General features: G+C 23.0%; 6 protein-coding genes across 6 annotated transcripts; 2 read left to right on the top strand and 4 right to left on the bottom strand. All coding sequences in view use genetic code 6, as the record gives it.

The window, feature by feature from the left end:
* Positions 1-185: 185 nt before the first annotated feature.
* Positions 186-2,446, bottom strand: TTHERM_00529790 (citrate synthase I; the record flags this gene model as incomplete). The annotated part of the gene is made up of 3 exons (XM_001032690.3): positions 186-547; positions 1,169-1,529; positions 1,781-2,446. The coding sequence occupies 3 exons, from the start codon at positions 2,444-2,446 to the stop codon at positions 186-188; spliced, it is 1,389 nt and encodes a 462-aa protein (XP_001032690.2).
* A 301-nt stretch (positions 2,447-2,747) lies between these two features.
* On the bottom strand, positions 2,748-3,152 carry TTHERM_000529799 (transmembrane protein, putative; the record flags this gene model as incomplete). The annotated part of the gene is made up of 2 exons (XM_012799546.1): positions 2,748-2,939; positions 3,003-3,152. The coding sequence occupies 2 exons, from the start codon at positions 3,150-3,152 to the stop codon at positions 2,748-2,750; spliced, it is 342 nt and encodes a 113-aa protein (XP_012655000.1).
* A 1,974-nt stretch (positions 3,153-5,126) lies between these two features.
* On the top strand, positions 5,127-6,901 carry TTHERM_00529800 (histidine phosphatase family (branch 2) protein; the record flags this gene model as incomplete). The annotated part of the gene is made up of 2 exons (XM_001032691.2): positions 5,127-5,619; positions 5,712-6,901. Exons 1-2 carry the CDS (start codon positions 5,286-5,288, stop codon positions 6,899-6,901), a joined length of 1,524 nt encoding a protein of 507 aa, XP_001032691.1. The 5' UTR covers positions 5,127-5,285.
* A 513-nt stretch (positions 6,902-7,414) lies between these two features.
* Positions 7,415-8,293, top strand: TTHERM_00529810 (bromodomain protein; the record flags this gene model as incomplete). Its single annotated transcript, XM_001032692.1, has 1 exon — positions 7,415-8,293. The coding sequence occupies one exon, from the start codon at positions 7,415-7,417 to the stop codon at positions 8,291-8,293; it is 879 nt and encodes a 292-aa protein (XP_001032692.1).
* A 1,644-nt stretch (positions 8,294-9,937) lies between these two features.
* Positions 9,938-14,622, bottom strand: TTHERM_00529830 (hypothetical protein; the record flags this gene model as incomplete). The annotated part of the gene is made up of 13 exons (XM_001032694.2): positions 14,309-14,622; positions 14,188-14,251; positions 13,978-14,028; positions 13,489-13,891; positions 12,781-12,931; positions 12,012-12,715; positions 11,717-11,887; positions 11,331-11,494; positions 11,010-11,267; positions 10,766-10,947; positions 10,607-10,698; positions 10,259-10,555; positions 9,938-10,203 (listed from the first exon to the last, which is right to left on the bottom strand). The coding sequence occupies exons 1-13, from the start codon at positions 14,467-14,469 to the stop codon at positions 9,938-9,940; spliced, it is 2,964 nt and encodes a 987-aa protein (XP_001032694.2). The 5' UTR covers positions 14,470-14,622.
* Positions 14,623-15,848: 1,226 nt separating this feature from the next.
* Positions 15,849-17,235, bottom strand: TTHERM_00529850 (hypothetical protein; the record flags this gene model as incomplete). The annotated part of the gene is made up of 2 exons (XM_001032696.2): positions 15,849-16,646; positions 16,729-17,235. 2 exons carry the CDS (start codon positions 17,233-17,235, stop codon positions 15,849-15,851), a joined length of 1,305 nt encoding a protein of 434 aa, XP_001032696.2.
* Positions 17,236-17,834: the final 599 nt, after the last annotated feature.

The following is a 17,834-nucleotide window of genomic DNA, read 5'->3' on the forward strand; positions in this document are numbered from 1 at the left end:
AGAAATTGAAAAATTAATTATTTATTAAATCGTCAAAACTTTTAATATTTCTCATTTGATACTGACACAAAATATTATAAAGCTTTGATATTAGTTGAATTGATACAACTTTTATTAAAGACTAATTAGAAATTTATATCGACGAAAATAATATTAGAGTAGTAATAATTTATAGTTCAATTTGTTCATTCTCTGTACTTGTCGTGGAACCACTTAAGATCAGCAGAGCCAGGTCTTTCAATGGGTAAACCGAAAGCTCTAGACCAGATGAGGTTAGCCATACAACCAAGAGCTCTAGAAACGGCGAAGACAACAGTGTAATATTGATATTCAGTTAAGCCCAAAGAGTATAATAAAACACCAGAGTGGCAATCAACATTGGGATAAGGATTAGCAATCTTCTTGTAAGTTAATAATTTCTTGGGGATAACATCAGCACATTAATGTAATAATTTGATCATTTAGTCATCCTTCAAGTGGAACTTGGAGAAATCGACTTAATGGTGGAATCTAGGATCGGTATCTCTCAAGACAGCGTGTCCGTAACCTATTGTTTAGTAATAACAATTTAGGAATTGTATTATAAAAGTGTTTAAAAAGTATGAAATTTTATAAGCTTATGCTATTATCGTAATAATCAATCATCAAATAATATTATGCCGTTTATGTTTTTTATCAAACTGGAAAGTCTTAATTGATGTGATGTTAAGAATAATTTTTTTTTTTAATTTTTTCATAAATACTTAATTTATTTATGAATTATATTTCCTTCCATTATTTATTTATTTCTTTATTATTTTAATATAAATTGTGATCAGAAAATTCTGGCAAGTGATTGATTGCTTTTATTAATCTTTATTTAAGATTCTTGATGTTTTCGAGATAATTTATTTATCTTAATATGTGAGGTAAGTCTACTAAATATTTGTTGTAAATAATTTTTATTTTTAATTTTATGATTAACTGTGCTTAATAAGTAGTTTTATTTTGTGCTAATACTATTGAAGTGCTTATTTATCTAAATCTTATCTTTGCTATTTCTTTAATAGCTAAACTCTTTCTATAAAAAATATTAAATTTTGCTTATATTTTTAACTTAACTTGCGATTTTTATGACAATGATGATTGATTGCTATTTATAAATAATATAATTTAAATTCAAATTTACCAGGAACGACTCTTCCAGAAGAAATAACGTGATCAACGTAGTCTTCAATGTCCTTGTCAGAAACCTTGGTACCCTTTTCTTCAATGAATTAGAGTAACCACTTAAGGACTTCTTAGTTAGCAAGACCGTGGAGGGGACCGGCAAGACCGTTAACACCAGCAGAGTAAGAAAGATAAGGATCAGAAAGAGCAGAACCGACCAAGTGAGTAGTATGGGCAGAAACATTACCACCTTCGTGATCACAGTGGATGCTCAAATAACCTCTAATACATTCCTTAACGACGTGTTATTCGAAACCCATCATATGAGCGTAGTTACCAGCCCAATCTAACTTAGAATCAGAGTCAATTAACTTGGAATCCTATAATATAAATGAAATTTTGTTAATACAGTTAAAATTAAGATGCTTATATAAATAGCTATCAGTAAATCAGTGTAGGGTAGCACTAGAAGAAAAAAAATTCTATTGTATTTTAAAAACGATTTCAAAAACTAACATGCTTAAAATTAGTTTTTTATTGAATTCATTAGAAGATAAAAAGCATATTGTTAGATATTTCTAAAAGTAGATTTAAATATAAAGCTAAGAAACAAAAATTCTATTAATTTTACTCTGTATTTATGTCTGTAGATAATAGCAGCAACTCTGGGGATCTTAGCAATAAGGTCCATGGAATCTTCGTAGAAGGGCTCCCAGTAATCTTTCTTGGAGATCTTACCTTCGTCGTAAAGCTTAGCGAACTTAGAATCCTTTTGGAGGTAAAGGAGGGCCATAGAGAGCATGGTCATGGAGTGGAGGTCCTTGGGTAAGTTCAAAATGAAGTTGACACAGTCTTAGTTGACGGTACCTCTGTTTTACCATTCGTGCTTAAGAGCATCGACTTAAGCGTGGGTGGGTAATTAACCGGTCATTAATAACCAGAAAATACCTTCAGGTAAAGGTTCTTAGTTGGCTTAGTCAGCAGCCTTAGGATCAGCCTTAGGCAAGAATTCCTTAAGTTGAGGAATAGTGTAGCCTCTGAAAATAATACCTTGATAGGGGTCGCAACGAGAGAGATCACTCATAAGACCCTTCATACCTCTCATACCACCGATGACTTACTTGACAGTGTATTAACCAACAACCTTATCACCATACTTTTCCTTGACTTCCTTTAATTCAGCTTGCTTTTGAGGAATAATTTCAGCAATAACCTTCTTTAAGTTGGTTTGACTAAAGTTGTATTGGCTCTTTTGGGATAAGCTAGCTTGCTTAAGAAGTTAGTTGATAGATCTCATTTTTTGATGATATATTTTTAATAAGATTATTTTACTTATTTTTTTCCTTTATTTTTTATTTTATTCTTTATTAATTAATAATACAAATTTTATTGATTTACCAGATATAAAGGGACACACATATCACACATAGATCGTTCTATCTTATCTTCTTGAAGCAATTGTTAGATTTTTAAATATAAAGTAAATGCTTATTTTATACAAAATTTAATTTAATAATTAAAAAGATATGTATATTCTTTAACTATTCTATTAAAGGTCTTTTAGAATCTTCGTTTATAACATTCAATTAATCAATCAATCAACCAATAAACAGCGAATAGATTTGATACATTAGCAATAGTAAGCTGGGCATTTAATTATAATTATATTTTAAGAAGAAAGCACATAATTTTATCAAGATAAAATAATCCTTGATTTTCTTTTTTTTTAAATTCTTCATGAATTAACAAATGTTTTTTAGTTAAGTGTCTATCTTACTGCGTGATAAGTCCTATTTGTAATATCAGTAATAGGAAAAAATGTATAAAATATAAAGGTAGTATTATCTTATTACTTAGCAAACCGAGAAACCTGTTAGGATAACAATTTTTTAGTAAAAATTCAGCTTAAAATGAAAGATTTTAGAAATCAATATTTGAATCCAAAATATATCTATAATTTTAATAGAAAGTAAAGTGTAGGTGAGTAAAAACCATATAAACATGGATAAGTGTAAAATTTATGAAATCTGTTGAAGAAGGATTTATATTTTTAAGTGTAAATATAAGGCTGCAAGAAATAATTTTTAAATTATCTTAAAAATAGAATAAATATTGCGTCATTTTTCGAAAGAAACATTTTTCTAAAATTTTTGATAATTAAAAATCTACACTAATAAATCGTAATATTCATCAATTTAGACCAATTTAATTCGTTATCAAAGATATTTTATTAAATGCTTATAAATTTAACTTAATTATTGCATCACATTTATAATTTACAGTTCAAATCTTACATAATTATTTTTTTCTTTTTTACTTAAATTGCATTTCAGTTTTTATAAATCCTATCTTTCATCTGCAATTTTTGAATTCTATCTACTATACTTTTACGTGCCATAAGCATATTTTAAATTTTATTTATTTATTTTGCATTTTTTATTTTGCTTAACATCAAATGTTATTTTTCATATCACTATGTTTATATTAGGTACTATCTCATTAATTTTCACATATATCTTCCCAATTCTTTCTTAAGTGGTAATAATGTTCATATTTTCAAGTTAATAAGATCATATATCTTCAAATCAAACGAAAGCCAGTTATATATTTATCAATTTCTGTAAATTTAACAAATTAAAATAATTATGAAATATTTATCTAGAATATTTTGTAATATGAAATTTATTAAAACAATTTCAAATAAAAGAAGTATTTTTATAGCTACATATCATAGATTCGTTTAAAATTATTTAAGTAATAACTTGTTGGGAAAATTTTGAGGATATAAATTTAACAAAGTTAAGCCGCTAAGAAATAAATATGTAAATATACTAAAATAATCAGCCAAAATTTTTATTTTAATTTATTTCTGACCAATTTGGTGTAAATTTGTAAATTTATAATACCTACATCTTTTAAATTACACTTAAAAATTATGTAAAATTCGCATGTAAAATTCTGTTTCTAAAAATTATGTTGAATCCAAAAGCAAAAATATTTTAAAGAATTTAAATGATTTACTTAATATTTTCTCGTAATTACATAATAATATTTATTAATCTTTTTTTTTAGTTTAAATAAAAAATTCAAATAACCTAATTTTATTAAAACTTTGGATATTATCTTCCTCTTCGATATAGTAATTTTAGATCTACAACAATATTTCCTTAAATTTGACTTCCATTTCTTTTCTTAAATGATTATAAAAAATAAATAAATAAATGAATTAGAAAAAATTACTTTTACTCTTAAATTTTTTGCAACAATTAAAATTTTAAAGAAATATTAGCTATCTAGTAATTAAAAGAAGTAAACATTTTAAAAACACATATTCAAAATAATTAATTTAAATCTTTTATTTTAAAGTAAAATTAGAAATTTATATTGCAATTTGATGAAAAAACGAATAACAGTCATCCTTCTATCTGTGCTTAATAATTTAATAAAAATGCTGAATTTTTGTAGAAATTATTTAGATTATTTATTAAAAAACAAAATTTTCATTTTAATAATAAAATAAAATTTAAAAATATTTTTGATTGTTGTGTCATGCAATGAATTAAATTATAAAAAATTGAATTAAAAAAAGATTCTTACCTTGTAAAATAAAATACCTTTAACTATTTTTTATAAATTATTATTAGGAAACATAAAACCCTTTTGTTTAATTTTAAATTAAATTTATATAATTTGAAGTATTAGTTTAATTTTTTTTAATTTATTAATTGTTTGTTGTGTAGATAATTTTTAAAAAGGTAATTCTAATATAAAAAAATATCTTTTTAGTTAATAAATATTTAATTTAAAAACGGCGAATAAGATTAATCTTGTTATAAAGAAAAAAATCTTAATTATATAAATTTGTAATAAATAATATTTTTTAAAAGCAATAATTTGTTTGTTAATATTTATTTAGATACTCTTTTTCTGATCTAAGATATTAAATTTTAAAGAAAATTAAATTTTTTACTATCTAATTTTTTGATGAGTTGAGACTTGATTATAAATTAATATCTTAGGTGGTGATAGTGTTGTTGTATTTTTTTACAATTTTTTTAAGATAAAAGATAGTTTCGCTATCAGTAAAAAAATTAAATTCTTAAATTTTATTTTAAAGTAAAATTAACAATTCACAAATGAAAATTTAAGCGATTTATAACTTTTTATTGTTAATATCTCTCCTTTAAGAAATAGTTTTGAGCTAAGATAAGCTGCTTCTAGTAATAGAGCACTTTAGACATGGCGCAAGAGGTCCTCTAAAAAACTCTTATGACTATTAATAGTAAACATATATGGCAGGTGAATTAACAGACGTAGGAATTTTCTAATAGTATTAGTTAGGATCTCAAATTAGAGCAGAATACGTTTAAAACAGAAAATTCCTTAGACCCTACTTTAACCATACAGAAATATTAGTCTATTCAACAGATGTTAACAGAACAATAATGAGTTCTTATGCCCATCTTACAGGTAGTTTATCTTTCTCAAATAAAATATACAACATTAATTAGTTAGTTTTATCAAAAATCAAAAAATGAAAAAGATTTTAATTTTATAAAAAGCTCTTTACCCACCAGGTACTGGCTATAATATTAGTGTTACAAACTAAACTCTACTTCAGACTCCTTATTAAAACGCTATATTTTACCCTGTTGATGGAGGATATGCATTACCTTATGGAATGTCTGTATTTCCAGTCCATACTCTCCCTTAGTAAGGATCGATTTTACCTCTATATTGCCCTAACTATAATAAACTAATGTAATCAAATATTAATAAGTATGGCGACTTTATTAGTAATTTAAATGCTGAATGCAACGATTTGTATCAATAAATTTCTGATATGATTAATGAGCCTATCAACAACTTATAAGATTTGATGAATTTCGAAGATGTTATGACTGCTGATATATATTAATAAAGAAAACTTCCACCATAGCTTACCTACGATTAGATTAACAAAATAAACATATTGAGAGCTATTTCATGGTTCGTTTACCAAACAGGACCAGTTGCTAAAGCATTGGCCTCAAATGGATTTAATTTTATAATCCAATAATTTTAAAATAAGATAAACAATAACTCTACACTTAAATATATAGTCTTATCAGGACATGATAGCACTCTTAGTAGATAAATATTACAGCTCAATATGTCAAATCATGAATGTTAATGGTAAAAATACCAAAATAAGCCAAGTACATCATTAAATTGTGTAGATAGTCCAAGATTTGCATCTACTATCATATACGAGCTTTACTAATCAGCAGCTGACCCTACTTAGTACTATGTGATGGTAAAATATAATAATTAATATGTCTTTCTTTGTGAGTAATAATCAACTAAATGTGAGCTCTAAGAATTTATTTCAAGATTATAATTTAGCTCAGGGGTTTACGAAGATCTTTGCGGTATAGTAAGCGATAAAAGTGTTATAGACGATAGGGAAACTCTAATTTAATTTTTAGCAATAATTACAGTAGTATTAGCTATAGTAACTGCTCTGCTTGGTTATAGTCTATATAAAATGAAATAGCAATCTAAATCATAGATATAGTATTTACAAGAGCACTAGCTTTAATCCCCACTTTATAACTAATCAGATATGTCTAGGTATGTTGAATTGCATAATATTTAATAAAATTAATAATAATAAATAACTTAATCACAACAATTCTAATAACAATAACAATAACCATAATAACAACAATAACAGTAATAATATACTGAACAAGGGTACACTTAAGCATGATACAATTATTTATGGATGTTGATTAATAATTTTATTTTCAATTAAATTTTTAATAAAATTATTAAGATAAATGTTATCTATATTTCAAATTATATTGACCTTTATTAGTGTATTAATTAATTTATTAATTAGATTAGATTTTTATTTAAAAATTAAAAATTAAAAATATAATTTTATTATTTTTTTATATGAATAAATATTAAAAAAATTAAAGTAGAATAAATCATTATCTCTTTAAATTATATTAAATTACCTTGCTATGTTAAACCGCCAATATTAGACGTTTATATTTTATTGTACCGCCTTATATATAAATACTTATAATTGATTAATTAGTTTTGTTATTAAAAATTTTAGTTTAAATTTTCAATCGGTTTTTTATCATTATTTATTTCACTATTATGCTTTTAAAATTAAAAAATTCTTAATAATAGCTATTACTTTTTAGACGGAAATATTTTATAAAAAAGGTTTTTTTGAATAAAAGATATAGATAGATAGATTATAAAATTAATGGATAAATAAGTATAAAGTGAATGCAGTAAAGTTTTGAAATAGCTGCTTAAGTTACCAGAATCATATCCTTTTAGAGAACCAGTCGATTATGAATAATTATAGTTATTTGATTACCCTGATATTATAAAAAATCCTATGGATTTAGGCACGATAGAATAAAACTTAAAAGCAAAAAAATATAAATAGCCTAAAGACTTCTTTGATGACATATTTTTAGTGTGGAATAATTGTAAAATGTACAATCAAGATGGATCTAACATTTATTAGTAAGCTTTAAATATGGAAAAAGCTACTAATGCTGCTAAATATGCTTTTGAATAGTCCTTAAAAAAGCTAAATTAAACCTAAGCACAAGCAACATAAAACCAATCTTCTTCAGCTGGCATAGCTGGTAAGTAAAAAAAGACAGAAAAATCAGTTAGTTCATCTATAATTAAAAAGAAAATCCATAAAAACAAAGAAGGAAGCAGTAGCATTACAGTAAATACTAATACAAACGTGAATGTAGCATCAGGAAATAATAATAATGGAAATAACAATAATACTTAATATTAACAATAATAAAATGTCTAGAGTGTATAATATAGTAAAAAAGAAAGGCAACCACCTGTCAATAAAAATGAATAATAGTAAGAAAAATATGCTAATTAGCAAGAAAGAAAATATGCTCATATATCACTTAGATTAAATTTAGCTTTTAAATTAAAAAATGCTACAGAAGATAAGTTAGTAAATTTATTTGCTATGCTTGCAGAAAAACACCCTGAAACACTTTCAAATATAGAAAATAGAGAACAAAAGCTCTCTATGAATTTGACCTAGTTACCTGATCAAACTATTTAAAATATGATAGCAGCATTAGAATTCAAAGATTGAAATTATTTTTTGATTTATTTATAGTCTACAAAGTCAAAGAATATAAGAGTTTTCAAAAATGTATGAAAACTTAGTAAATATTTCAATTATGAATAAAAGATAAATACTTCAAATAAAACAAACTACTATATTTCAATCAATCAAATTATATAATTAAATTAAGGCTATTAGACTATTTTGTAATCATAAAGAAACAAGCTTTTATTAAAAAATGTTTCCAACTAATCAAAACTTATTAATGCAAATTATTAAAGAATTTAAAATTTGAAGAACAAAAAAATCTATCTAATTTTCATATTATCAATTATTTTTAACTAAAAAAACATTATAAAAATAACAACTTTCTTTGTTAATGAATTGTATATTGCAAATCATTTTAAAATAAAAACACATTAAAAAATAATTTAATAATTTGTATAAAAACTTTCATTTAATTTATTTTGTTTGTTTAAGTTTAAAAAAAAATTAAAGATTTAGCTTTAACAATATGATAAATAAAGTTTTTAATTTCTTTATGATCTAAATAAAAAATTTTTTAATTTTCCAAATATCAATAATTTAATTTGTTTTATTTAGATTAGAAAAATATAAACTTAGTTTTATATATTATAAATTTGATGCTATATTTAACTTTTAATGAAAAAATCCTTATTATTTTAAAAATAAATAATTTTTATACAACTTATTTTATTCTCAAATTTTATATGTTGATAAATTTAAATAATTAAATGTAATTAATTGTTTTTAAATAATTTAATTCATTTATTTAAAATTAAATTATTGAAAATATATCTATTTAAGATTATCTATCTTTATTGTTCTTGATATAAATGTACTATCATATTAATTTTTTAAGGAATTATTTTTATTTTTGTTTTACATGTATTTTTGTAATTAATTTTAAAAATATTATTATGATAAAATAAACAAAAATCTTTTTTTAACTTATTTATTTATTTAATATTGAATTTTTTTATTTATAGAATTAAAAAGGGAATTTCAAAAAGAAGAAAAAAATAGTGGTATTTAAATATATGCATGCATGTATGTTATCATCAAGATTTCAAAATAAAAGAAACAAAATACTAAAATTATTTAATTAAAAAAATAAATATAGCACAAATAGTTTTTGAGGTTGCTATTTGATACTAATATTGAAATAAAAAAGTTTTTTTCCCTTGATGTAGATTAAGCTTTATTTCTAAAACGATCTTATATTTTTTCATCCTGCTTCGGATGGTTCCAATTAAATCCCTCTACCAATATCATTATTTTTTGTATTCATTCAATGAGCAACAGGTTATATGATTTGTTGGTTAATTATTTTATCAATTATTTAGAAGAAATAAGCAGAAAGGGTGAGTCATTCATTGTTTTTGATAGTGAGTGGCATTAATTACAATCTAATATGTTAAATTTATTAAATATTAGATCATAAGAAGTTTGTTTGGTTGTTTGATTTTGAAATGATATTTTATCATTAATTATTTAATTGAAAATGTTTTATATGAGTGGAACCAGAGTATTTTTATATAGTAAATGTTTATTTAGGTATTTATTTTTATTATTTTTATAGTTTTTATTGAATTATAATGAAGCCAAATATATTTTTTGTTAGCCTCTCTTTATTTATTAAATTTTCAATCATTTATTCAGCCTAACTTTTAGTTTAGCATATCTTTCTTTGATCTTTAATATCCAATTTTCTGCAATTATTGGCTATATTTTTTGGTGTTCTTTTAAATTTTTGTATGATTCTTCTAGCCTTTTCTAAAATTATTCAAGTTCTTCATTCATATGGCAGTTCGGTCCCTTTTTCTTTCCCTCACTTTTTTTAATCTTTTCTGTGCTGCTATCTCTTGGCTATTCTTCTTCACCATTTTAGTGTTAGGATTGGTTTTATTCTTCATCTTTACAAATTATATAAATTTAAATTAATTACATATTTACTAAAAAAATATTTACCTTTATTTGCAGCAGCATTAGCAGCAGATTTGTTTTTCTTTTTCTTCTTTTTCTTTTTCTTTATTTCTTAATCATCAAGTGTATTAATGTATTCACATAACCCATTAATTTATTCCGAAAATTCTTTTTGCCCTGCGTAATCACTTATGTCATTATACTGACCTTGTGCAAACTATTATTGTAATTTTTTCAATTACATATTTTTCGACTTCTTTTAGTTTCTTTTTTTAAGTAGTTTTTGATTCATAGTGCTTTATTATGAAATGTGAGGTTGACCTTAATAATATCTATCATCATCTATTCAAATAATATATTAATTACTATAGATAATTTTATAAAATCTATTACTTTGACTTTCTTCTTCCTCTTCTTCATCACATGTTTCTTTTTCATATATTTCAATGTTTATTGGATGTTCTTCAGATGGAATGTATTAATTTCTATTTTTAAATCAAAAATTTTTATCTATTTATTTACTCAAATAAATAATTGTTTTAAAAATTCTACTTTCTAATTAAAATGTCATGCATCTTGTTTAATTGATGGAAGCAATCATGGTATTTACTTCCATTCAAACCTTTTGATCTGAAATAATTTATCTTAGCCTCTAAGTAATTATTAATTTAAGGATCTGCAAAGACAAAGAAGATAAATATTCTCCTATGAAGGTCTTCACAGTTGAAGCGTATCTATTTAAATTAATATTAGTAACACAATTATTATTTGAAAAGTATGTAAAAAATTATTTTACGGATCTATTTTTCTCAATGAAATGATTTATATAAAGATAAACTATTTTTTCTGTTTATTTACTGTATTTTTCTACTGCTTAATATTATCCATAAATCTGATTTGTAATTCTTATAAAGGCCTCAGACTATTTATGGAAGTTTTTATTGATAATTTATTCGAATTCTGATATTTCGAAAATCCTATTTTATGATTCAGCTATACCAGAACAGGCTTAGTTTATTTACTTTATATTATTTATAATTTTCTACTTTACATCCTATTATAAAATATAAATAAAAGTTATTTTATAGAAATAGCTAAATTTCTTTAATTTTATTACCTCAGCGTATATGCGTATTGAGTTAAAAAGAATATCAAAAAAATTATTTATATTTTAAATCTCTCTTAGTGCTGGAATAACAAATTCTTTTAATTCATCATAAGTATATTCTTCAAAATAAATTTTATTTAAAATTTAATCCAAATCCAAGTGTTCGTCCTTTACTATTAATTTTTTTATTCAAATAAATTTAAAAAATTAAAACTGTTGTGTAAAAAAATTAAACTGAATTTAAAGAAAAGTTTTTTGAATTTTTTTGAATTAAGTTATTTATTTATTTATTTGTCTCAAATTTTAAATGATTAAAGAATAAATTTTAATTAAACACAATTTGAAAAAAATGAAAAATAATTTAATTCGAAATTGATAATTAAAACAAATTTTACAGTATTTAAATTTTTATTAGGATAGCAAGGCTAAATTAGCCTCTTGACTGATAAATGAATTGTGAGAAGGTGCTAATTTTTTCTCACTTTCAGACTTTGGTTTACCATAGACTGCTACTCTTTCAACAGAGCTCTTCTTTAAAGACTAAGATGATTACTTTGTGTTTTTTTCTTATGATTAATAAATAATAATTAGAAAAGATACAGCAAAAATTAAAATATTTAATTTCTATTTTGTTTTGCATATTTTGTAAAATAACAATTTTATTCGTTAAATAAATAATTAATTTTTTACAAAAACTATTTGTTCTTGCGGAATGGTTGAAGCTTTCAGAGTTATCATCCGTGGAAGGAGTTTTACAACCTCTGTTCTTTTATTGCTAAGACTGGTTCTAGTAATTAGCTGTAGAATTTTAGTTTGAAGTATTGTTTTATGAGCCGTTTGCATAATATGAATTGTTTTAATTTATAAATTAGTGGTGTGTCGTTTACTAAGAAGAAGGAAGATAGTTTTTGTTAAGTTATTGAATGTTTTAATTGATTTATTGCTTTTATTATAATTATTATAAATTAACTTAATTGAAAATCTATAGTTGTTGCTATTACAATATTTATTTTTATTATAATGCCTACTACTATTGATGACTTAAATTACTTTATTTAGATTTTCCTTATTAAGCATTTTATAATTATTGCTATTCTAGTAAGTACTATTGTAATTTCTAATGTTAAAGTTATTTTTAATACTGTTTAATCTATAATTGTTGCTGTTAGCGATTTCCTTATAATTGTAGATCATTAAGATTCTTCTATAAAATATTAGCTTATATAAATCTCAAATTTTAATTATCTTCATCGTATGTGTAGCTACCTCTAAAATCACCATTTTCAAATTCTTCGTGGTCATCCTCTTCCTCTTCTTCGTCTTCATCCTCGTCTTCATCATCATCTCCATCGTCTTCCTCTTCATATTCTTAATCATCTTCAGTAGCTCCGTTACTTTATAATTACAATATGATTTAAATTACAAATAGCTGTTTTAGAATTTTTAAATATGATTTTACTTTGACTAGAAAATTTTTTTCCCATAATGATTATAGTAATCTCTTTTGTTGCAGAATTAAATCTACAAATTTTATTAGCAATCAAATTCTTCATTTTCATCGTATTCTATTTATTCTTCATCTTCATCATGTCCTTCCATATCATCACAGTCTAATTATTATCAAATAATACAAGGAAATTAATAGTGTTTCTTTAATATTTTTATATCAAATAGTTTAAAGATTTAAGCTACATGTTATAATATTATCAAATAGTAAAAAGATAATATCAATGACATGTTTTTATATCAATTATACCACAATTAAATTCACGATCTTTTAGAAAATACTTTTTAACTTGAATTACAAACACAAACGCTATTTTTGTTTTTGATTTTCTCTAAAATAATCCTATTATTCTCAATTAAATGTTTAATTTTCTTCTCTCTGTTTTTATTATCGCTCAGCATCCAGTTAAAGAGTGTTAAAAAAGATCCAGATAAAATTTATTTGAAAATAATATTTAAGTAGTTAAAAAATTTTCATTTTTTATTTGATATATCCTTTCAGAAAGATTTCATTCAATTAAAATAATTATTCGGATGCTGCTAACTAGAGAGAATTGCAGAGAGAGTTTAAGGAAAAGCCAACTTCAATTTATTCAAATATATATTATGGCGTCAAATAGAGATTGGGGAGAAATATTCTATAAAATGTATATTAATTTACTCTGATATTACAGCTCATTTTGTGGTAGGTAAACATGATATTGCTATTTTTAAATTTCTTAGTTATCTGTTTAATAAATATCGTTACAATCAGCATCTTCTTCGTCATCATAAGAATTATGATAATTTTAGCGTTTAATTGCATCATCACAACTCTTAGAAATTTATTTTCTCTCAAATCGACGAATCATCATAATCTAAGATCCCTCTTTTTAAGAGAGGCTGTTAAGATTGTTTAAGTGGTGATTTCTATTAATCTGATATTAATTGTAGTGATGCATTTAATTGTCATTTATCTATATATTCTATTGTCCATATATTTAATACTGCTATTATTATAGTGGGTATCTGTGATGAAGAGGTATATGCTAGTTCATCCTTCCTTCTTAGATAATTTTTTGTACCTAAAATATAAAGAAAGTTGAATTTTAACCTAGACTAAGCATTGCATTTTATTATTATAACATCAGAAAAATTTATTATGAATTACCATTTATTCCTTAGTAGCTCTACATTATTCTAATTGTTTGCTTTGTGAGTGCTGTTTATATTAATTAATAAAGGAATTTTAGAAAAATCAAATATGTTTGCAAACAATAAAATATCATAAAAACTAAAGAAATTCGCAGCACTACCATCTTAAGCAAGATCTTTGTGCATTCAATAATTAATAATTAAATAAATATTTTAATAAACATGCCTTCTAACTTTAGTGAATCATTTAAAGCTCCTCGGCACTGAACTCCTGCTGTCTTAAATCCATACTGTATTAATAAACACTCGCATTCAATTTAGATTCATCATCTATGTAATCATTTTACATGGAATTTGTGCATAATTTCCCTCTAATGATATTCAATTCTTGCTATTATTTTAAGAGCTGTGCTTCCTCTTATGCTTTTTATAATTATTATTCTGCTTTAAGCCCCTAATTAACCTTTGAGTTATTTGTATTATTTTTTCTTCTATTTTTTTTGCCCATATTAGACTCTATCTTATAGGAATTTGCTTTTTCTTTGTATACACTATTAATTTAATTAGGTATAAATACCTTTATTTTGTTTTCTTAGTTTTTTTTAATTAATTAATTAAGTTTTTTTGCTAGCTAGAATTGCTGCTGTGTTTCTTCCTCATATTTTCATTCATTTTATTGGCATACTTGCTTGTTTGCATGTATGTATTTATACATCTATACATATATAAATACATAAAAACATTATTTATTATTAACTATAATAAGTGGAAATAACTAAACTAAATTCATAAAATTTTTTCATCTTTAAATAAGAAGTGATTTTACAAATGAGCAAAAAATCAAATAGATCAAAATATTAATTAGTAAATTAAAATACATATTTTAGACAAATAATTGAATATTAATATTGAATTTATACATTTAATTTATTATTATTGTTATCAAACTTCCTAATTTTTTCTACTGAGTTAAGACACAAAACATGTAAAAAATAATCAATATAATTTGATTTTAAATTTACAAATCTAAATAACAAATCCGCTTGACAAATATGGGATCTAAAATACTCTGATATCCTAATAAATCCCAAAAATACTTTCAAAATATCAAAATGAAGTATATAAATAATATAATAAATGCAAAGTTCAATATTTTTTAAAAATATTTAAAGTTTAATAAAAGCAGCTTAGATTTTTTTTGATAAATAAGAGCAGAAAAACACGATTTCTTTTTTAAATAGATGCTTTTAAGTTTTTATCATTTGGCTATAAAAAAATTATATTGTAATGTAAATTTATATTAAAGCTTCAAAGTAAAGATAGAATCTAACCAAAATAATTATTATAAAGAAATAATTTTAAAATAGTTCTATTATAGAGAATTAATTTTATAATATCTAATTATTGTATGTATGTTTCAACCAATTTAAAATTTAAAAAAATAAAAAAATGAAATAGACTATATTTCTTTCAACTAATTATTTACGACAGAATATATTTGTGTTATTTATTAAATTGAAAACTTTTTAAATTAATTTAAATTTCTTTTTTCCTTTTTATATTTGATAGTATTGTTAATGAACTAAAGAACTTCCCCATAATACATAAAACACTTTAAATTCAAAAGTAATCATCTTATAATCGGAAATTAACGAAATATTTACAAATTCTTCTAAGTTACGAACCATTTCAAGATCAAAAATAAAATATGTGAATTTATTTTAATGGATAATTTAAAAATTAATTTTAAATGTAAAAGCATCAAAATTTATTACAAAATTTGATTAAAAATATTCTTAACTGGATGGATAAATATTTACTAAATTACTTTTAATTACAAAATAAAATTTTACTTAATAGCTTAATTAATTTATAACAATTATTTTTTCATTAGTATTTATTGTATTTATTATTTTCTGTGAGTTTTATTTGCTAACTAAAGACAGATACCTTAGGGGTTTTCGAAAAAGCATATGAAGGAGATCTTTTTCCTGTAATGTTAGAAGAATTTTAAAAGTTTCTTGTGCTTTAAGATCCTGCTTAAAATTAATTTTTTATCTGCTTACTGTTGAAATCTTCATTATTATCATCACAATAAAAAATATTATCTCCAAAATTTTTTTTGTGGCTATTTGTATAAAATTGTGTTGCTGAGTGCCTCAAAGGATATTATTTTTAAGATTCTGTCTATTAATTAGATATATTATAAGCATCTTTGTGGATAGAACCTGATTATTGTTTATGATCTCTTTACATTCTTAAATTTTAAGTGGAAATTTATGATGATGGAGTCTTTTCCTTTTCTTATTATTATATTTAAGCTAGCTTATCTTAGAATTCTTAAGGTTTTAATGTACTAAATTTTCTATCAAAATGCTAGTTTCTATTTTGTTGATAGTTGTTTTCTATTGGAAGTCCCGATTTAACTGTTTGCTATCCATCCAAAATATCTTTCATCATTTTTAATTGAGCTAATTCAGTTTCATTTGATTTTTCATTAAGAATAAAATCAGTTGATTCATGCCTCATAACTCTAGAGATATTTACTGAGCTGATACTGTCTTTCTTTATTGGAAGAGGCTTGATAACTTTGTCTAAATCAGGGTAATTCTAAACAATCCATTCTAAATTTTTTTATAAATTAATAACACTCATATTTTTTTAAGCTTAATTTTGTGTAAAACCCTACATATTAATTTTAAAAAAAATATATATTATTGTGAGAAAAGTTTTATTTAGTTTTAGCAAAGTTCTATTTTAAAATTACATTCTATTCATAATTCAGATATTTGTTCAATTTTTCTTACTGGTCTTCAATGAAAGATTCACGTATTAGATCTTCTATTTATTTCTAAGAAAGTATTTCTTGCTTCTAAGAAATTTAATTTTCATATTTTGCATTCATTTAAGTAACTTTGGCAAACTCTTGTCTTATATTAGAAGATAAGTTATTTGCTTATCTTTATTCGTGGTGGTTTTGATTCTTAAAGTCTAAATTTTAAAAGGTGTCCCCTCTCATTTCTTAATATTATTGACCATTTTAATCTGCCAGCTAAGCTTTTAAGTTTTATATGGTGTCAATACTCATCCTTTCTTCTCTTTGATCTTTTTTATTACCTTAAAAAAAAATATGCACTTGCTTTTCATAATAATTTATATGATACTGCTACTTTGCTCTATTGATTTGCTAACTTAATTTGAGTTATCTTTTTGAAATTCTTATTAAACCTTATTGAAAAATAATACCCATAGATAATCTTGAATTGAATTGCATATGATTTAGAAATTTGATTTAAATATAAGTGAGTTAACTTGATATTTTTCTATAAAATCAAACTTTTCAACTTCTAAATCATAAAACTTTTTTAATTCTTAGATTGTAAATTAGTACTCGCTGTTCATTATGTTATAAAATAAATCGTAAATTTAATTTATGTAGCCAACATAATCTAGTTTGCGAAATATTTGATTAGCTTCTTAGTATTTTGCTATATCTTGCTATAGTCTAAATGAAAGCTCTTGATTATAATTAAACAATTATTCAGTCATCTCTTTTTTAAATTTTTGTGAACTTTTAATTTTAAATAATTTATTTACTGTGTTATAATAATTGCAAAATAATTAATAACTGGAAAAAAAATCCAAATCAGATATTTTAGTTTAATTTTTAATTGCTTGATATTAATTCCAAAAGATCTTAAATAAAGTTAATTGATAACAGAAAAAAAAATCAATAAATTTTTGAGAAAAATATTCTGATTATTCACTTTTTCATATCTATATCTGACAAAATTATAATACTGTAAATAATTATAAAAAATATTTTAACCAAAAAAAAAGCATGTAAATGATTAATATTAAATCAAAATGAAA

This window comes from Tetrahymena thermophila (genome assembly GCF_000189635.1).
Source record: "Tetrahymena thermophila SB210 genomic scaffold scf_8254459, whole genome shotgun sequence".
Classification (NCBI taxonomy): Eukaryota; Ciliophora; class Oligohymenophorea; order Hymenostomatida; family Tetrahymenidae; genus Tetrahymena; species Tetrahymena thermophila.